General features: G+C 40.6%; 1 protein-coding gene across 1 annotated transcript; it reads left to right on the top strand.

The window, feature by feature from the left end:
* The first annotated feature begins 354 nt into the window (after positions 1-354).
* C3H6orf58 (chromosome 3 C6orf58 homolog) lies at positions 355-13,640 on the top strand. The gene is made up of 6 exons (XM_064649556.1): positions 355-772; positions 4,952-5,038; positions 8,531-8,715; positions 9,909-10,042; positions 10,494-10,732; positions 13,213-13,640. Exons 1-6 carry the CDS (start codon positions 451-453, stop codon positions 13,329-13,331), a joined length of 1,086 nt encoding a protein of 361 aa, XP_064505626.1. The 5' UTR covers positions 355-450; the 3' UTR covers positions 13,332-13,640.
* Positions 13,641-22,388: the final 8,748 nt, after the last annotated feature.

Raw genomic sequence — 22,388 nt, 5'->3', positions numbered from 1 at the left:
CCCTAGCCCCACTCTGCCTTGCGTGTGTGCTGGGGTGAGCTCTATGGCATTGCTGTCCCTTTTTTACCTGAAGGAACTAGGTTGGGAAAGGGAAACTGACAACTAGTAAGAAACACTGCAACAAAAATTTTGATAATGCAACTCTACAGTCAGTATTGTAGCACCTCAGCCATATGGAAGGGTGGGTATATGTCATGGGCAGCGCAGACTTGGACATTTTCTGATTAGATTGATTCTTCTTAAACATCTGTTGGTGCTCCCTAGATTCCATGAAAAGGACAGAGCATTACTCACACAGTTGCTAATCTGGCAACTCCACGTCAGGGTCACAGGGAAGAGGGAAGGGCGACAACGGAGACCTCTGTGTTTGAGTCACCCCTTTTTGCCCAGCCCTCACCTTTCCTGATAAAAACCCTGCAGCCACAAACACCTGGGTTACAAACCTTCACAATGTGGCCCTGCCTTGGCATATATACTCTTTTTATAGTGACTATTACCCTGAGTCCTGTGACGGCTGCAGCATGGAGTGAAAACAAAGTCCCTGGAGAAGATGAATATCCCCCTCTGTGGGACCTTGCCCCTAAAAACCTGCTGGATTTCCCAGTAAAGGACAACAAAATTGTCATCAATGTTTGGAACTATCAAGAAAGACTGGGAGTGTATAAGAGCTTGCTAAATTCTTCAACCAAATATTTTAGTGCCTTTGGACTCCAAAACACTGGCAACATTCTCTGGGGATTACCACTGCAGCATGGGTGGCAATTTCGTACAGGTATGAGTTATGTCCTTAAAATGTTAGATTAGCAAAGTATTTACTGGATCTGCTTTGAGTCTTCCTTTCCAAGGTTTTTGCCCCGAAAGCCCGGCGTAGCCTCGGTATGTGTAAACTTTGACATGCTGAGCTAAGCCGCCAATTTGAAAAAGAAATGCTGAACAAAGAGAACACCCTTGCCTTGTTGAGCAATAGCTATAAAAATTTCTAATAGGAAGAGGTCAGAATACAGAAGATCTGTGGTTTAGATGGATAATATTTCAACTAGCAGAAAATCTTTGAAAAGGCATTCCCAGTTGTTCCAGTTTATAGTAGATAGATTTCAGGGCCTGCACTGTGCAGGGCTGCTCTTAATTTGTTAACTAATAAGCTTTTATTTTTTGTTAATGGCTGTTAATGTTACGATCTTCTATAGGTAGTTTTAGCTTAATTTCTAATACAGATAGTTAAAAGTCCACCTCTCCCTGTGAGAATTTATTTCCATTTGCTCTTTATGATCAGTTTAGAAGTAGCCTCATTATTTTCTAGATATGCTTTTTACAAAAATTAAAGCTTGTTCTGTTTGTTGAGGTTGTTTTGTTTGTTTGTGGGGGTTGTGAGTTTGTTTTGTTGTTGTTGATTTGGTTTTGTGGTGTTTTCAATTTTGTCCAAATTCTAATGGTTTATCCCCTAAAAGCTTGTTTTTATCTAGGGCAGTCATTCTTGTTTACCTGTTCATGACAGAGAAGCAGACACAGAAACACATGTGAAAGGTCCCTTAAGGCTAAGGCTGTAATATCTTATCGGGGGCTTTATCAGAGAATGCATTCTCTCAGAGGCTGCTTCACACGCAGCAGTCAGTGAAGCTTTCCTTTCAAAGCCAGAGCTGAACTTGCCTTGTTCTAGCAATCAAAAAAAGAGGGGAAGAGGGGAATAAAAGTCAAGGATGTTTTCACAAACTGGTGCCTGGTGGTAACAAGATGTAAGCAAATGTATCTGTCTACCTGTTTTTTTGTTTATTGGATATAATCTGTAGTGGTGGTTTGGCTGAAGCTGTATGTTTGGAAGAAGCTAGAGGTGCTGCAGCTGGCGGTGAAGCAAGGCTGCCAGCATTTAGTCACAGCTAATGGAAAATTAACTCCTAAGTAAAAATTAGGAAAACAACGTAGTAAGCAAAATCCAAGCAGGAAACTAGCTGACAAACAGACAGCAACAAGAAGAATTTGGTTGGAGTTTAGTCAATCTTTTTCCTCTTTCCCTTTTTTATGTGTACAAGAAGGGGAGAGGCCGGTGCAGCAGGAGAATTGACCCACCATGCAGCAAAGATGACTGGATACAGAAGCTGCACTTCAGTGTTTACCTGCTGGAAAGGATCTAGTTATGTAGAATGGCCTCTTCCACAAAGTGAAGATGTGCCTTGTTGCAGTGAGGATTTCCAAGTAGAGACGAGGGACATAGAAGATGAGAGGAAGATTTGCACCTTGTTGCATAGATAGGTAAAGATGTACTGTCACCTGCCAGAGAGTCATAGGACTGGTCCTTAGACAAGGAGATATATTTTTGAAAATACATGACCAGAAGGTTAAAAAACTACTAAAAGGTTTTACAGTAAAAAAATATGAGAAGTTGAAAAATAAATAGATAAGGGACAAAGAACAACATAATTCTGCTGCATTCAGCATTGAGGTTAGCAAAAGGCTAAACCTAACTGAGATAGGCAGCTGGGATAAACTAGTGAGGAATGGCTGAAGTGTTTGTACATTGACTTAGTAAGCTTGGACATACAAAAGCAGGATTTGAGTCCGGAGTGCAAGAAAACAGGTCTTTAAAAATACTACAAAAATTGTTGAATTAACAGTTCTGTCTGGTCTTGAAAGTTATGTTACTGAGAAAATATTTTTATGGATATAGTTCTGTATAAACCATAAAGAGGAAGTGAAGCTGCTACTTAATAAGAGCGGTACAAAGATTTGCAATAATCTACTCATGGACATAAAATGAAATCAGTAATTTCCCTAAATTTACAGTAGAGAAAATTATGTTGAGACGAAATGGATGTTAGGAATGAGATTGTGGAAGCACAATTTGTCACTTGGGAGATGAAGCTAGACTGGGAGTCCTACCTACACAAACTGAGGAAGCTGGGTAGTCTCTATCCCCACTTCACATATAGAAGTACAAATTCAGGAGCAAGAACTTCGAGAAAGATTCAGGCACCATTGTATGTCTGAAGAGCAGGATAGGTTGTACCTATATTTAAGAAGAAGGAAAAGTGGGATAAGAACACAAAAACATCTGTCTTACATCAGCAGTAGACGAGACATTAGAATAAGTATAGAGGAAAGAATAATTAAAGACATAGAACTAAATAGAAAAAGGAGAGCTTACATGAATCAAAGGTAGATTGTGTCAGGCTAACTTATATTTTCTTTCATTATATGAATGTTGTTTTATCGAAGTCCAGAAATGTATTTCCTCCCTTTGTAAAAGCAAAGCATAGGATGAAAATTTTTAATGATACTTTACAAGATAAGAACGAAATAGGGAACTGTAAATTTGGTAAAGGAACACCTGAAGGAGAATTTAGTGATGAGCGTTGCTAAGAGAATTACACAGCTAAATGGAGGATGTGCTCAGAGTTCTTCCTCAGCAAGATAAGAACAACTGCATTTAGCATTTTCAGTAACAACCTTTCCACAAAAAATAGTGGAGAGATCTTGCTGATGGGATAACATACAGCTGGGGACACTGTCAATACAGAGAGACACAGTTTAGCTTGGGTAGACCTGAAGACTGAAATACCGATCATGTCAAGCACAGGGAATAGGAGGGAGCAGAAACAACAAAAATGGAGTATAGACCTGTAAGCGCAGCTAGTAATTACTACATATCTTATAATTATCACTGATACTTCCTGGGACTCTTCATTTTCCCAAAACACCAAGGCTAACAATCTTTCATAAACCTCATATACAACTCCTTTGCAACATTTTGTCTTCTTTTCTTCTTATCCTTTATCCTTCCCATTCATCTCCTTTGCATACCAGTGATCTATTGTGCCTATTTTTGGCACTCTCTGTTGAAGTAGAATATCAAAAATATAATCTTTCTGTTAATATTAAAAATTATAATTTTTCATTAAAAAAAAATAATCCAGTTGAACTGCGATCCTCATCACTGCAAGTTCATGTGCTCTGCTAATGAAAGATATGAGTTTGAGCACCTAGCGTGCCCCAGAGCACAAGCTCTGTCCAGTCACCTAGGGAAGATAATTAGGATAATTTGTATCCACATTGTTCATGATCATCTCTTCTTCTTGAGCAAAAAGTATCAGAAAATTTGGTTTGGTAACGAGGTTTAGTTCTAATCTGACAGAAATGATGCTGTCTTCATTCAGCTGACTTGTCAGAGAGTAAGTGCTCTGCAGGGCAGAGTTTGAGAGCTTCTGGAATAGCTCAAGTCATTGGACTAGACCATGGTAATTTCACATCATGCAATTCAAGCAGACTTCCTGACACACTACATGACTACTTACCACTTCATATACATGTACGTTATTCTTTTAATACTTGGGCTGTTTCTTCACATCACATGCTTAAAGTAAAATATGCCTAACATGCTGTCACGAATAATTGTGAAATGTCTTGCATGTTTGCTACAGCATAGATGCTTGAAAACCTTGCTAATCAGTTACAACAACATTTGCATGCTTAGCTTCACAGTAAGGCCATGTTTGTATGCATGATTAAACTGAAAAAGATTGTATCACACAACCCAATTAGGTGAGACAATTACTAGTACATTTAATTTGTGCTATTCTGCTCATTAAGCAACTCTCCTGCACTAGCAGCCCTACATCTATTGGAAATTACGCATCAGCTATGCATGTGTTTACCTCTCTATGTGAATATATATTTACACCTCTGTAAAAATATCACTGTGGTGTCCTGATTTCAAACAGCTCCATAAATTCACAGTGAGGTGTAAATCAAACTGTACAACACTATCAAATTACTATGCACTGAGAGATTCAACTACTCTAGGAACAGTAGTTTATGAAACAAAGCAACAGTAATTGTTTTGCTTCTCTGAGCAAAATTCTGTGTGTTTTACTCCTATATATTTTTTTCATCTCAGTAGGATTTCTTGTGTGAAAAGTTTGATAAGTATTTGTTGTATTATTTCATTTGATTTATTCAGGTAGGTTAGCAGATCCTTCTGGTGCAACTTCCTGTGGCTATGAACATGGAGACCTCCTGTGCCAATCTGTAACAAGCTGGTGGTCCTGTAAGTATATGCTAATACACTGTTCTTCTCCAGAATAAGATTAGTGTCCTAGAAGGCTATTTCTAAATCTTTCTTCCCCTTAGAATTCTCTATTACAATGTAATTTCCATGTTATGTGATGCTCCATTGCAAACTTGCAGTAAGACACCTAAGTGTGAGTAAATGAAAGTTAGTTGATTTTGATAATATATTTGAGGAAGGAGAAAAAAATCCCAAACTTGCAGCTTTAAAAATGTTTACACTGCAAAAATTTATGTTAAATAAGTGGGAAACACCTTGACAGTTACCTATATTTGTAGATGTTTGTAGATATTTGCAGTTTTCAATTACTCAACAGCAGATTTGTTCAGTTTAGATGGTAGCACTTCAAACTAAAACCTTGTGTGAGAATGTCAAGCAGGAATCTTTGTGGTTCTTGCAATCACCTTTGGTTCTTTTTCCCATAGCATGTTCTCCCTCCATCACTTCTGTCCCTTGCTCCCTCAGCTTTCTTGCTGTCCTGTCCTAGGTCCCCCTTTCCACCAGACCTGCCAGAAGGTTTCAGCGAGCAGCTCTGTCCCTTCCCTGCCACAGGAATGCTTTGTTGAATGAAGCTTCTGGCTGTGAGCCAGCAATTAAATGTATATGTCTTCAAGTGAACAAAGGCACAAGCACAGAGAAAATTTAAAATGTAAATCTAGAGTAAAACCAAAGCCGCTGCGATACTCACTCCAGCTTCAGTTTCCCGTCTCTGTGGTTGGATAGTACTATGTGCTCTGTGGGAAGGCGTCCCATGAAGTGACAATAAGAGTCACTTCATAGCCCTGTGCAAGCAGGGTACCCTCCTGGAATAGAAACCACCACCTTTACCTTCTCAGTGTTTGCATTCCTGCTCTTCACTTACTTCTAAATATTGCATGTTTGCTCGATATCAATTTTGTTGCCTCCAAAAAATGTATAAACTCAGCCTTGATTTAGCCTATTGCAGCAAGAACATGCAAAAAGTCTTTGAGACTGCATGGAAATGTCTCTTACTGTTCTGAGTGTATCAGTGCTTTCAGCTGTCCTTCAGAGCTGCCCTCTCTGGCACGAGTAGTCATAAGAAGCCAGGAATGAGTTTAAAGAAGAAACTCACATTTAATACACCCCTAGGTGTATGGGAAACTCCCTACTTAAGAACATCAGTCTTTTTAGCTCACTGTTTTGGAGGGTGGTTCAACCAACCTGTTCAGGTTCATACACCAAGAGCATTCCCGCTCTGTATGTATGACCAGTTTTGTCAAGTATGATATTGCTGCCAGCCACTCCTAGTGCCCTTGAAGGACACATCAGGAACAGTGTGGCCAGCAGGACCAGGGAAGTGATCCTTCCCCTGTACTCTGCATTGGTGAGGCCACACCTTGAGTATTGTGTTCAGCTCTGGGCCCCTCAGTTCAGGAAGGATATTGAGGTGCTGGAGCAGGTCCAGAGAAGAGCAACAAGGCTGGTGAAGGGACTTGAGCACAAGTCCTATGAGGAGAGGCTGAGGGAGCTGGGGTTGTTTAGTCTGGAGAAGAGAAGGCTTAGAGGCGACCTCATCACTCTCTTCAACTACCTGAAGGGAGGTTATAGCCAGGCGGGGGTTGGTCTCTTCTCCCAGGCAACCAACAATAGGACAAGGGGACATGGGCTCAAGCTCTGCCAGGGGAGGTTTAGGTTAGATGTTAGGAAGAAATTCTTTACAGAGAGGGTTATCAGGCATTGGAACGGCCTACCCAGAGAGGTGGTGGATTCACCATCCCTGGAGGTTTTTAAAAAGAGATTGGATGTGGCCCTTAGTACCATGATATAGTAATTGGAGTTGGATCAGGGGTTGGACTTGATGATCTTGGAGGTCTTTTCCAACCCAGTCTATTCTATGATTCTATGATTCTATGACTCACACCAAATAGTTTACAGAATAACACATTTTATTAACAAACACACTGATAGTAGAAGACTGTGACAGGTTAATGTTCAGAGATTGCTGTTGATAGTAACAGACTGCAGAAATGAATTTGAAGCAATATATAGACAAGCTCTAACCACTAAGCTAGCTAGAGATAATAATTTAGCTTGCATAGAATGAGATTCTTACTCAATAAGCATCCCTATGGGGGAGAAGACAGGTTCAGCCTGTTGACTGATCCCAGAAGTTACGACTGAGTCTTCGGTGACCTCCCTCCCTACTTAAGTGATATTTATATTAATTTCTTTGAGGGAAGGGAGAAGCTGAAGTTAGAGTTGATGACATTTCATGTTGAGGTGGAGTTATAGTGACTTTAGTCATTAATATATGTAGGGCATCAAAAGTAATATGTATTTTGAGCTGCATTGTTTTTGATGGAGCATAATCTCAATACCACTGTGATGCTCTATCCTTTGTTTCATACTTGCCACTCCATCCTTCTTCTCATCTCATCCTTAGAGCAATACACCAAGCTCCCTCAGTGTTCCTGTACAGATAGTCCCTGGTGAATTATAGCCAAGGTATACACTCCTTTTTGCTGAACTTTGTTTTGTGGTCTTTTCCCCAGAAGGTGGAATGACGGTTTCCCATTAGTAGGACAGGGATACATGGTTGGTGGTCAGGTTTTGGTAATTTTGGTCCTCGCTGCTGTGATTGTATAAAACATACCAGGGCAGCCTATGGCCCGGAGACCATAAGCAAATGACTTTTCAGCACAGCAGCTCAGAGGCACCCACACAAAAGAGAGAATAACTGATTTCCAGGCTTTACTTCACTGAAAGTTATTAAACTTTATTTCTACAAAGGGGACACAATTAAAAGGAGAATTTAAAATTCTCGTTTCAAATGTGGAATATCAAATAGCCCTATGGGCACTCTCACTGCAGACATGATTTGGCAGAGGCGAGAAATGAGCCTGAGTTTCCTACATGCTGGATCTGACTGCTCCAAATTATGGATCAGACCAAAGGAAGCCATCACCCTAAAATAAAACTGGACAAAGTGAGGTAATTTTCAAGCAGTTTTCAGTGCGTGAAATATTTTTTAAAAGCAAAATTATTATTTTCCAGTAAAATATTGCTAGTATTTGCCTTTTCATTTCTTAGAGGTCTAGGATGCAAAGAAGGGGATTTTTTAATGAAAACAATACTTGGGGAGTACCCTTTAGTCTTTCTTACTTAGTTTGCAATTAATATTTGAGAGGTTTTTCTTGTCCTGTCTGTGACAGCCTACAAAGATCTAACTTTTTTTTCAGTAGTGTTTTCATTTCTGGCAAAGTAAAGCCCTCTGTACGCTCATGCAAGGCTCTTAAAGGACAATATATAAATTAACATTACAAATCATATCTAAATTAATACAGATGACACCATTAGTGTATTTCAGTAAGTATGTCCCACTGCTGAACACAGTTGTATCAGGGCAATTTGAAACGGTTGAATTTGGTGTGGGACAGAGTTCACTTTTCTATGCAGGAATTTTTCACTTGCTTGTGATTAACACTTCCTCCGTTTTAATTATTGTTACAGGTATGAATTACTACCTGGCTGTCATACCCTTTCTGGGGGCAGTGGAGGCTGGCCTCTTTGGGCAGCTGCCGTTCGAAGTAGAAATATTGCCACCAGAGGAGCGAAAAGATGATTTCTGTTACAGTGTTGCAGACTGCAGGTCTCGCATGCCCAAGCTCATGGATGACTGGAAGGCCTTTTTTGAAGTAAATATGTTACTTCCCCCCCCCATAGTTTTAGAAATGAGACCAGAATATTACCTTTAAAAACTATTATTACTGTCACTTGTAGGACTCAGAGAGCTTAGTTTTCTTTCAATAACAGCTTCATATAAAAGCAAGAAGCAGGAAAAATGAAAAGCATAACATAAATTGAGTCAGAGATAAGAAGACCATGATTTTTACTAGTTATGGATTTTTCTTCCTTTAAGATAATTTCTGTAATTTGGCCTCTGTCCCAAGACACTGCTTTGTTAACAATTATATTTGTATTCTTCCAATACTGCTTATGTTAGCAATGCAAAATAAGCATGTGAGATGGAACACTGCCTTTAAGAAATGGCGTTGGGTTGGTTTTATAGGGTTCATTTATTCCTTTAGACATCTAAAAACCTGAAAATGTGAAACTTCATTCAGAGGGACATTTATTCATGCAAGTAGATATTGTCTTTCCTCCACATTCAGCTGTTCCCTAATCCCAAAGATGACAATATTTCTTATTTCATAGATTTAATAACTATTTTTTATAGTTAGACTACTACAGACAACATTATTGTTGGTAGTCAAATAATTTATAATGATCTGAAAGCTTAAACTATAAGTTCCTCTTGGCACCTCTGAGTGAAGGTAGAGGGTTTGAGAGACTGAGAGTTTTTGAAAGACTGGATTTGTCTTCATAAGATCATTCTTCCTACACAGCATGTTTCAGAAATTATTATAAAATATCAACTCCTCAAATAACCGTAATGATAACAATTAAGGATAATTTTCTTGTTTTCTGAAAATCTCCAGAAAGTTGTGGCCAAAAGGATAGAGACAAGTTTTTCAGGAATCCAATATTTCATTGCAGTAGCTTCCACAGAAGTTGGATACAAAAGTCCACTGACAGAATACCTAAAGTATGTGGATAAAACCCTTGCTCTGTGGATGTCAAAGAACAGCAGCTCCCATTAACTCCAGCGTGGATACATATTCATTTTAAAAATTTATATTAATCATCTTTTTGTCCCTATGTCAGACATTATATTTACATACAAAGCAGCACATTCTAACTACTCAAAAGCAATTTTCCTTAGCTTGCAAACTCCTTATTTTGTGAAGTATGTGCGCAAATAAAAAAAATTCATTGTGTTTCGATCTCCCCTCTCATTCTCTGCCTTTTTTCCTCCCTATTGCTGTAGTATCTGCTATCTACAGAACACAAAGCTGTGAGCTCTGCAACCTTCTCCTCCTTCAAACTGGATGATGCCCTTGGTCTTATGTGGAAGGCACATGTTACCTCCATTGCTTATGCACTCCCCAAGTTCCAGGACAGGTAAGGGGATGAGAAAGGTGGCCAAGGAGGATCTTCCCACCTTCATACCTCTTTGGAAGAGTAGTATCCTAACAAAGTCTGCATGAGCTTTCTTACTTTAGGAATCTACTCTTTAGGCTCTGCTCTTCTTTCCACTCTCTCGGAGTATGGGATGACCAGTGAGAGATGGCTGCCCAGACTGTGATGGGCAAGCAGGCTGTGCCCTTAAAATGAGATGTTGATTCCCCACTGGGAGCCAGGGCCTAATTCAGGAGCTGGTTTGAGTCTGGGCAGAGGCAGTAATACCAGGAGAAATTAGGTGTAAAGTACTGAAGGAGGCTTTAGGTCACTGTGGCACTAAGACCACTCAGGATTTTATACTGAACAAAAACATTTGGGATAAATGATCAACTAATGTGTTCTACAGGAGATTTCAATTATTTGTTACATGTTTTATCTTCATCTCTTTCAGCTTAAAATATCTCTCTGATCCAGAAGCAAATTTTGGTGAAGGCTGGTCTAATGCTGTAGATTTCATTGCGGCCACACACTTCTCTACAGATTTACCAACCACAAACAAATTCCAGGCTTTCCTGCCCCCGAGGATGCTTGTTGAAGGGGATGTTCCCCCATCCATTAGTGACTTCAGTCCACGGCAAAATAAAGTTCTGGTTTCAGTGAGAGCTCTTCATAAAGCAAATAAATTAACAGGTATGAGACTGACCTACAAATGTCTGCAGTCCATAGATATTTAATATCTTGTTCTCTCTACATACCTTTCTCCATATGAATACAGTGAATTTTTTATATAAAGTACTATAAACACTTAGAGACTAACAGTAAAACAGTTAAAAATACAACCATAAACAAACAACACACCAGAGAGTAAATGCAGCAATGGGATAACTCTGACTACACATGGGATTTCAGTGAGACAAATCCATTTTTTAAGCAGATGATCTTACTTTCCCCCCCCCCCCCCGGTTTTCATAGGAACTTTAAAAACACAGACACTAATTTGTGTTTCACCAGTTGAATCTGGAAACATTAAAGCTGTTAATGAAGTTATTAGATCAGTTGAACAACAACAACAACAAGTAAACGATCATGAGCAAGAGTTTGTGAGTTCTCAAGTGTTCTGGTTTTCGTTTTTGAGAGAACATCATTTGTCCCAGCAAAACTGTATCCTTAGACAATGCTGGCTTCATCATCTTCACCAAAATAAGTCATGCATCACCATCCAGCGGTGCGACATAGAATTACACTCTTCTGAGGATTCAATTCATGCATAGATACTGCTGGGTTGGCTATTTTTGTATGACCTTTATGAAGCAAAGTTATTTTGAATCTTTAAATAGAAATAGAACGTAAGAATGCACTGAAAAATTAGTATGCCTAGTTATGGCATTTGTGATTCTCTTCTGTCCATATATTTCAGTGAAAATTCTCTCACCAGTTGCATTTGCAGCTGAAAAAGATGTGAAATGAAGCTCTCAAGTGTTACAAAAGAGCACCCTCCCATCACAGAGTGCTTCCCTCCCACTTTCCATATAGCATTATTCCTCAGAATCTGAATAAGGGTCTTAACAGCTATATCCTCTGCCTGGTAGTCTATGCCACAGCTCAGGGTTTCTTGACCTACCTCCAGAGGGAAAAAGGGGCAGAGCAAAGAAAAGCATGACCAGCAGGATGGCAGGGAGGGAGAAGTGCACCAGGGCAGCACAGCATGAGGATAACAATGCAGGGAGAGAGGAAAGGAGATATCAGTGTTGAATATGGTAGATGGAAGGAAAAAAAGAGATGAAGTTTCATGCAGGTGCAGCCAAAATAAAGTTCATAGCTGAAATCCTGAAATTGCTTTGCAGGGAAAAGGTTTCCCTGACTCTGCTCTAAGGGATGAGCTTTGAATTCAGCTGAGAATTAAAGGCCAGCTAACTCAGTCTGGTGACTGATTTGCAGATGAGAAAAAGAAGCTTTGAAATATATTTTGTCTGGATCCACAGCATCAGCAGTAACCTGAAAGACCCTACATTATTGCTAAAAACCTCAGGTGACAAAATGTGACATACTGTTTTTGTAGAGTCAGATTCCTCAAAATTTTGAATACATTCTGTGAGATATAGAGTCCTCTTCTGATACTGCAAACTTCAACAGCAGATAGAGGGATAGACTAGAGCAGATAGTGCCTCCTAGGATGGGACTCCATCCAACCAAGAGTGAGAATTCATTTCTTGATTCAGACTTTGATTACTCTTTATTTTCTTCTAGTTGCCTCTGCTAGTCCAGCAGAGAGTGCTGTGCTACCTCTAAAGCTTCTCAATCCATGGACAGTCAGAATCTTTATTTTTTATGCTCTGCCCCTCACTGATACCCAAAGGTAGAGCAGCATATGCCACGTTATTCAAAACCTTTCCTGCTGTCCTCACCTTTTCTACAGTCCTCTTGTGGTCCTCCTAGGCAAGAGGACTGTTTGCTTCCTTCTCCTCCTAATTCATTCCCCCAGCACAATACTGTGCAAATTCAATTCTTCAACGTTGCCAGCTTTATACAAAAGCATGTTTTGCAGGAGAATGACTCTTCTTGGTTTTCTAGTAGACTTTTTACCCTCAAATTTCCTCTGTAGACCCTTTATCCACTACAAAGATCAGTACTGAGTGTAGTGAGGAGGAAACAATGACTATCCTGCAAACTGGTGCTAATGTTAGGTTGGGCTGGCCAGGCACACTTCCTAGAGGGCCACAGCTTATTGGCTGGACATAAGTACTGGGGATTATTTTCTTCATTAGCTTGAGGCCTTAGCTGGCAGAAAGCACAAATTCTTTGTTATAGAGTGAAAACAAAGACAGGCCTAGTTATAACTACCACCCTACTACTTCATAAACCATGAAGGTATGTGCAAGTGCAGACCAAGACCTTAACATGAGTCTTCGATCATCTTGACTTGCAACACTGGTGACAAGGGAACAAGCCCAGTTGTCTCTCAGTACAAAGGATCCTGAGCTGAATGAATGGCCTGTGTCTCCCTACGCATTTGTAGGCAATTATTACCCCATCAGCAAGCTCCAGCTTTGTCTACTTTTCACTGTCCACAGGAGAGAGACAAGTGCAGACATGTATTTCATCCCTTGTATGCTGCAAGCTGCATGTGCTCCATGCTAATTTGACAATGTCATGTTGTGTTTCTTTCCAAGGAGGATTGCTGCTGAAGCTCTGGCAAAAGGCTATGTCTAACGAAGCAGGAAGAAAAATGGGCCGAGAACTGCTTGAAAGCTTGACTTTGAGCCAACAGCTTGACCTAGTGGGAATTTAGAATGATTTGGAAGGAGATGATTTGACAGTGCCCAGTTTCTTGAGAAAGAGCAGTTCCAACATTGTTTGATTTTATCTTTTAGCAGACATGTGTCTGGTATACTGGCTTTGGTAATTTCTTACAGCAGGATTTCCTGAGAAACCATGTGTGCATCTCTCTCATATTGAAACAATATTTTTATCCTTAATTTTTCTAATTATCTCATTTTTTAAACTCAATTCCTTATAAATAAAAGGCCTCACAATAAATATTACTTTACTACTTTTTTGACTTTATAAATAGTGTATTATTATCGGACATAAAATTAAATGCAGGCAAATTATATTCTGTTTCAGACTGGGTTTTTTTGTCCCTGTAGACAGGGATTCCACCAGATATGGAATTACTCAGGTCCTTGATGGTCTAAGAGATGATCACCAGAAACTTTTCTTTGAAGTTCTGATCAAAAACCAATGTCTTGACTGTTTCCCATCAAAGCTGTTATTTTGCAGACCAGCTGCAATCAAATTTGAAGTTTTCAGGCTTTTCAGGTTAAATACTAGAGTACAGATGGATTCCCTCTGTAGGTTGCTTTGTAACAAGTAAATGCCTCGTGGTAGTGCAGAGCCCATCCAAAGAAGTCCTGAAGCAAATTACCTCATTCTGTAGCTACTTTTACATGACAACAGAGATTTCTGGTTTTTGATTCATTACACTTACTTCAAGAAAACTTTGATCTATATATTGATTTATGTGATTATGTATCCTGTATAAGCACAGGTTGCTTTTCCATTCTCCCATGTCTAATCCTATTGTTGCAGTGTGTCACATGTTAGATTTGATTACTGAGGAAGAGAAATATTTGCAATGTTTGTAATCTCAGTGCCTGGCACGCTCAAACCCAAGTGCTGATCACAGTCTTCATGGTGATAACACATACTGGGAATCAATTATAACTTGGAAACAGAGGTTGTGGGGAGGTGGGACAGCGAAGTTTCTTGGGAAATCTGCTGGCTTGGATCCTCCATCTTTATGGAAACTCCCCCTGGAGAGCAGGCATAGCTGGAGCTCCCTTTCCATGGTGGAGTGCAGGGCCACTGCCTGCTATATCGTATCAGGTTATAGCCTGCACTGCAGTGTAGTCAAAGATAACACAAGTCTTAGACTCATAAGTCAAAATCAGGAAAAGCAGATTTCTTCTGACACCATTTTAGGTCTGCCTCATAGTTTTGGTTTCACCCAACACGTCAGTTGGTAACCCACTCCCACAGCACTCAATCAGAAGAAGAAAAGCATGTGCCACTTGCTCTTCTGCTGGAGCACAGAGTTTCATTCTATTGCACTCACACACCACGTTTCATTTGTAGCCATTGTAGAGATGGCCATTCTGACACGAGCAACAGTCCAGGATTTTCCGTGGACATTAGAGGTGACATCTGAACTTTTCCTCCATCAGTAGAGTGACTGAAAGAAGCTCTCGCAGCCTGGCTGGCCACTGAGAAAAGGCCCTTCCAGCAGGGACCCTTTGAGGCTGCCCTTAGGAGCCCACCCTCCCAGCAGGTTGACCCTGAGGTGGGAGAGCAGCCCCCTCTGCATGCCTGCCAGACACAAGTCCTTGCTGTCTCTTTGTACTGCTGATTCAGCTTCAGGCAGCAGGAGAAACATCAACTCCTCAGGAGGCTCCATGTCTCCTAAATTATTAGCCATATGCCAAGGATATGAATGAAAGGTGTCCATGCACATGGCAATGGGGTTGGAACTAGATGACCTTTAAGGTTCTTTCCAATCCAAACCTTTCTATGATTCTATGAAAAGGAAATTATTTCTGTCTTTCTCTTCCACTTTCCCAGTTTGACTGGTCCTTTCTCCCCAAACTTGCACGATATTTGCACTGCAAATTAAGAAATAATTACCGACACATTGAGCAGTTAAACACTATTCTGTCCTTTAATGTCCCAGGACAAAGGTTTTAATTATTCATTGTCACTTAATGGATAAACTCTTAATGTACCATCATTAGCTAACAATTTTCAAAGGAAATACATTAATGAGGTCTACGAAAATGTGGGAGTTTTTACCTTAATTACCTGGTTCATATATCAGAGTAATTAGATTCCAACAGACTTTAGGTCACCACAGCTGCCAGCTGCTAAATTATTAAGCTAGTTGTGCTCCCGAAAACTTTGAAAAAAATTTTTGACCTTTTCTGTGGTTAACTTAGATTTAACCTAAGGCTCGCTTTGAGAAAACAAAAAGAGCCATTAATACAAACTTACAAACTGCACTTGAGAGAATATTTTTAAAGCACATTTTAAAAAAGCAAATAACTCCTTACCTGAATTTATGACAACATTAAGAAATATTTCAGATTTTTGAAAAAGAGTCATCTTTCTAATACAGCATCAAACACTTGTGTATTTTAGACACTTTGTCCTAATCCAACAACTAGTTAGGTAAAGACTTTAAATATTGGCCAATGATTGCACTTTGGAGGTTGAGGAATGTATAAAAGTTTAGATAAAATATGGGATGGGAGATTCTTACAAGTAGAGCAGAGCTTGTTACCTTGAAACGGAATAGATGTATTGTAAGAAAACATCTGGGTATCAGAAACAGATAGAAACAGAGAGAAAAGCAGCAACAGAAAGCCTTAGAGGTATGGTTGGTGTCCTTGGAGAGGAATGGGAGAGCACTGGAGGAGCCTGCTTGCTAGTTAGAGCTAGCAAAAGCTGATAACTACCAAAGCAGGGGTTTGTCCGGCAAGAAGGACTCGCAAAGCATACGGGTTTTTCTTACTCAGCATTAGTCTGGGGTTTGCAGCTCTGTTCTCATACGTGTTACACATGTAATCTCTTTACTGAGAAATGCCTGGCATTACACAGGACTAGTTTCTGTTTGACAGAGGTGCTGTTAGAAGAAAGCATAACTACAGTTGGCTGCACCTCCAGAAAGCCAGCGGGATAAATTTCCATATGTGCCTACAAATAGCAAGCCTAAGAGGACTAGAAAAAACATCTGCGAGTGAAGAAGGGAGGTTTAGAAATGAAATGTAGCATGTGATAAAGGAAGAACTGGGGAGAATAAAAGCCCACCAGAAAACAGCCTGTCCATCCTCAAGACTTGGATAATAGTGCTGAACACCATGCAGTGCTCTGCCGCACCTCCTCTGTGGGGTTGATGGGGAACCACTGCCTTTGCCTCCTCAGTCTGCTTGCACCCAAGGTCACCCAGGCTCATTTTAGGTGGATCACCTCCTTATGTCTGAGAGCTGAGCAGTTTTCAGTGCCCTTCCTACAGGAATGATCACATTTCTGAGGAGTGGTGAGAAATGAGGTTCTTGTCCTTGCCTACTCTTTGCAACTAGGTATACAGTCATGGTAAAATGGACCTGTGCTTTACAAATACTGTCCTAAACGATTACCTAATAGATATGGGTAAGGGCTGACCTCTCCAGCAATCTCCCTTTTTTGTTCCATAAGGCGAATGGCACCCTTGTCCTTCTCTAGGAAAGATACCTCTCTCTTCACAAAACTGCAAACAGAGGTCAGCAGTCATTTCTTTAGATTTCTTAGATATCAAGACACAGAGGTCACAGGGCCTACACTCAAGGAGGTCATTCGCAAAGATGGCAAAAAACTATTTTTTTTTCAAGGAGGAGTTGGAACCCTAGATTTCTCCTTCCCTATGATCCCTAACCTGTGCAGAATTACTTGGGCATTCCTTCCCAGCCTATGCTCCCTACTGCATTTTTTCTGGTGGGAAAAAGTACTCTCCACACACCTGCCAGGTGTGGAGGAGAGCAAAGACATTCTTGCCCAGGGCAGCCTCTAATCTGGCAGCTAGGAGGTTTTGCTGGGAAGCAGATGTAGATTTGCACTCTGACAGAAAACAAAATGACCTAATGTAAGTACTCTAACTGTAGTGCAAACATTAAAAAACTCCTGCATTTCCCAAATCTAAACTGTTCCATTACTTTTTTAGATGAGGGAATGCTGCCTGCCCCTCTCACCAGGTGTTGTGAGCTGTGGACCTTCAGTTCCCACTACCAAAGGTAGTGAGGTTCGAGATGATGCAGTCATAACATTTCCCTCATCCTAACATCGGGGGCTTCAGAAGGAGCATGTTGTCTTTTCCAGAGCTCATACTGAACCTTGATATACTGAGTGCAAAGAGCTGGCAACTGAAAAACGTATGATATTTCCTTCAGTTTAATTTTTGAAGAAAAATTCCAGCTTGATACCACCTCTCCCACTGCCACTTCATTTTTGCACAAATGCTGGACACCAGAGCACTTGCTGGGCTCTGTTCTATTTAAGTTTGAAGTGCTTACAGCCTATATCCACAGCGGTATTTGGGCTCCTAACACCTAATAGGACATTTTTGATGCTTGTAAATCTGAGTCTAAGCTCCTTTTGGATTTAATTCTCTGTTCTACAAAGAGATACAATTGGCCATGAGGTATTTCAAGAGCAAAGTGCATGGCATTGAAGTACTGTGCTGCCACAGGCAGCGGTGGCAAGGATCCCTGGAGGGCATAAGGGAGCCTGGGACTGCAGATCTGCCTGACTGCACCAACTGGAAAGGGTTGCTCCAGCAGCCCTTTGGGAAGCATAGACAGTCACTCAAAACAGGGTTCAGAGGATGAGGAATGGAGACAGAATCACATAAAGATTTGCTAAAAAGCATTTATACCTACTTAAAATGTGACTCTAGGAAAAAAAATTTTTAAAAACGCTTTTTAACTGATTCATGCCTAATCAAACTTTCCAGGACAGAAAATGCAATAAAATAAAATCCTTAATGTCTTTCACTTCCTTCTACAAACTGTTTGTAGCTGTGTGAAAATTTGCATGAACTGTTTACGTGCATGTTTGCAGGAAAGGGTTGCAGCAGGGACAGTGGACAAATAGTGGCAGTATAAACCAGCCTTCTGGACTAGAAAAGTCATTTTAGAAAGAAAGGCTCCTTCTACCTCTCCTTTTGTGCAATGTTAGATCCCAAAATACTAACAGATGTGATCACTGAAGCTAAGAAGAACAGGCAGCTGAAATAAGGGGGGAAAGCAGAAGAATCTTTTTGCTGACAAAGTAGCTGCAATGCCCCATGAGGGGCAATCCCCTGACCTCCACTCAGACCATTCCTCTGCACCATGGGGGCCAGGGGGATTACAGAGGAACACTATTTCCTAGAAAGAAAGATCATAACATCTGAGGCTGCCCTAGGAAGAGTTACTGCTTTCTGAGGTTGGCCTGAGCCTCCAGCTGCTGGCACTGCTGTGTCCAGAGCCTCAGGGACAATGTCACAAGAGGACATGGGAACAAGGCATGCACATGTACAGGCACTTCTTAGATCCTGATGGGATCAGCCCCTTGAGACATCATGTAACCTTCTCCACATACTCCCAAATCTTAATAAACATGAGGAATTTAAAGTTACATGAGAAAATTTAAAGGGTCAGACTGAGTTATCCATCCCAGTAACCTCTCTCTGCTGGGGGCTGGCAGCAGTGAACTGGGACAAGAGCAGCAGCAGCAAGGCAAAGGCAGGGTAATCTCTCCTCCTACCCAGCCTGCCAGCAGCTGGCAGTCTGCACTTACATCAGACCCACATAGTTTATCAGTCCTAGAGAAAGAGTTGTAAAAGGCTATCCTAGAAAATAAAAAAAACTATGAAAATATATGAAGTAAGCTTATCAAAGAGACGTGTTATTGCAAAGCACAAGAACTCTTCCCAGCACACAGATGCATTAAAAAAAAAACAAGAGGAAAAAACAAAACAAAACAACAACAAAAAACCAAACCAGCAAAAACCTGCCACTAATACATGAAGCAGAAGCAAGAAAACTTTCTCTTCAGAGATGATCAGTTTTAATATAGTGTCAAAAAGTTGAAAATTAAAGGTGCACCAAAGCGGAAAAATGTTAGGAAGACACTTGGGGAGTCTTAGAAGAGGTAGGAAAGGTATCATATCAGTTAAGTGAAGAGATAGCAAGAATAAAAGGCAATTTCTTATTGGGAGCATTGTGGTAGATAAGTGTTCCTGTGACATGTGTCATTTAAACAAAAGAGCTTTTGGCATTTAAAGAAGAATGCAGGGAGAAGATTCTTCTTATCTTCCCAGGCACAAAGGCTGGATATATAAAAAATGTGCATATTGATCATCCAAACAGAAAATGCCATCTCACTAAGGGCTTATGTACACATGGAGTGCTGTGGAAGCAGCTGCTTCTGATCAGGTCCTCAGTGAGAACACACTGGAAATACTTCTTAGCATTAAAAGAGATAAGCCTTTAAGCTAACAAGTCTGTGCAAAAGCTTATGCCAATCTTTTGCAAAGCAAATATCGTATTATTTAAATACACTTGTATTCTCTTCAGGCATAGTGATTGTGGTCTGTGTTTAGCTGAAAATGGCTTTCCCCTCTTGAATGCAGTCTTCTTGAGCATTAATGTATGGGAATGATAACCATGTCCCTCAAGGACTGCAATGACATTATAGCTTTGTCAAACATGTATTAGCAAACAGTATGAAATCACTGTGGTCATCTGTATGGCATAAGGGAATCACAATACTTATTAAGTCTTAAATATCAAACACAAGCCTTTTATTAGGACCTTACTTTGTGCCTCCTCCCTTCCCTCTGCTTTCCTCAGCAAGACTGGATGCCCTTTCCTCACAGCACAGCACAGCACCACGGCCTCTCCTCTATGCCAGAACTGAATGCAAGAGGCGCTGTCCCTCTGTGTCATGTAAACTGAACAGCCAGGCTAGTTCTCAGTTCTGTGATAGGACACGATGCTGGCTCATGTGCCTGAGGAAAAGATACAGGCCTTCACTCAGATCAATAAAACTCATTCAACTCAGTGAGGTTGAACATACAAGACAGGATTATAGCATGGGACAAGGGTGTTAGAACCAGACTCCTTATGTGACAGGATAGAACGTCTGAAAAAAGCCTAGGTTTGTTGGGAAAGTTACTGCATCCCACCTCGTTCACACTCATCCTAACACTTAGAGCAACTAATGAGCATCTTGTTTTTTCTAGACTGTCTCATGCTCTCCTTGTATGTCAAATGCTCCAAGTCCTCAGTCATCTTCATGGTCCAGAACTGGACATAGTAGTCCAGATGTGGCCTCACCAGTGCTGAGCAGAGGGAAGAGTCATCACCCTTGACCTGCTGGCACCATTCCACCACCGTAGCCCAAGAGGCTGTTGGCTTTCCTCTCCTTTCTATCGGCAGAAGCCCGGCTTCTGGTACTTTAGTGAAGAAAAATTGTGGTAGTAATGTATCATACCTTTCAAACATTCAGCAGATGACATCACCACATTCAGTAGAAAAGTAGGAAAAGAGAAAAAGAAAATCAGTAAAATGCACAACAAATTTATTTTATTTAAATACCAGGTTGTACTCGCCAGTGAAACAAACAGGGGTGTTTTGAGCTGCTAGAAGAGAAATACAGATTTTTGTGAAAAAATGCTTAAAATTTATTTAAAATATCCAAAAGTGATGTGTCAGCCACTTACAAGTTCTGTACACACCTGCAAACCGTATTAACTAGTGATATGCATAGAATTAGAGTACTCTGAGTGATACTTTTAATACTTAAATGTTCATCCTCATTAAAATCAGTTACAATTTGTCTTGAATAAATTAATGTGAGACTATTAAGAAATCCTAAATCAATTTGCATTAGGGAAAATTAATCATGCAGTAGAATTTTAGTAGACAAGTCTGAAGATACTACAAAGAAAAAGTCAAGCAGACAAGAAAGTATTTTAAGGCATTTTTGTGAGCTTTTGCTTTTTAACTCCTCAGTAGGACTAAAAATAGGTATGCCTAGGCTTTGTAAAAATGTTCTCTTTTTCTACCCTGCTATCTGGGATTTCTGGATAGGTCACTCTGATCAAGTTGCTGTTGAGTCTGGAAACTGTTGGCACATCAACTCTGTGTTTACACATCAGTTCTCGATAGTTTTCCCTGGAAGCCAAATCACTGCCAGAGGGTTATGCACCTCTCCTAGGTCTAACACTTTTGGATACACAGCACTCACTATGCATGAGCTGCATACAAGGACTAGGTTCAGTACCACCCAAAGATGTTAAGCACACCCTACCTGTGCAGCTCGTGTGCTTGCCCGAATCAATTCCAGGTAGGAATGTGGCAGGTCTAATATCAGCATCGATTACATGCTCCCTGCTAAGCCCACTGAGATATTCATGTAAGCAGAGGCTCTCTCTATCCCTGCTCAGCACTCACAGGCTAGGGGGGCAGGTCACAAAGGGAGGTCCCTCCATCTGGGCCAAGGAGGTCCTGTATCCTTTCAGATATCATGCAACCATTTTGCTCTCATTTTCATTTTCAGATGTATAAAGTAAAAGGAAATTCTTCAAAACAAACACTTGTTTAATTTAAAAAAGAAGAGATTGTGATGCCCTTCCTGTACCTTTTCTCCAGTGGGGTGACGTTGGCCATTCATGGGTGTTGCAGAGAGGCATCTGGGGCTGCCTCTTCCCCCAACCCCTGTGTGGGAATATGAGGTGCCACAAGGTGTAGGTGAAGTTCTTCAGCATTGCTTTTCTCAGACTTCTTAAGGAGGGCAGCATGTGCCTTTATTTCAGTTTGTAGAGTCGGCACAAACACTAACCTTTCAGCTCCAGCTTCTGTCCATCCTTCCTAGCTGTATTTTCAGAACATTGCTGAATATAGTAGTTCTAGTGTGATTCTAAATATTAGCTGTGCAAGGGGTTATAGAGATGGCAATGCTATCTAAGTTGGGCGTTCCTGGGCCTTCTGAGTAGCACTGCCCTCTGAGAGGAGTGGTATTGCTTTCCAGGAAAAATTAAATGTTTTGCAACAGTATTACTTGTACATTGTTCATCATCTGAAAGAGTGGCAGAATCTGGTAATTTCCAGTTTTGAGCCTTAACCTGAAGCATGTAAGATTGGCCAAAGAAATTGGCCAATTGTTCACCTAAGACCTTTCTACCTTTCCCTTCTCAAAAAAACCTAAGGAAACAACCATGCAGCTGTTTCAGTAAGGGATGTTGCTTTTGCTTATACCCTACAGTGATTCAGGA

Source organism: Pseudopipra pipra, chromosome 3, assembly GCF_036250125.1.
Source record: "Pseudopipra pipra isolate bDixPip1 chromosome 3, bDixPip1.hap1, whole genome shotgun sequence".
Lineage (NCBI taxonomy): Eukaryota > Metazoa > Chordata > Aves > Passeriformes > Pipridae > Pseudopipra > Pseudopipra pipra.
Note: the sequence above shows the minus strand (reverse complement) of the source record. Positions and strands in the feature narration are given on the sequence as shown.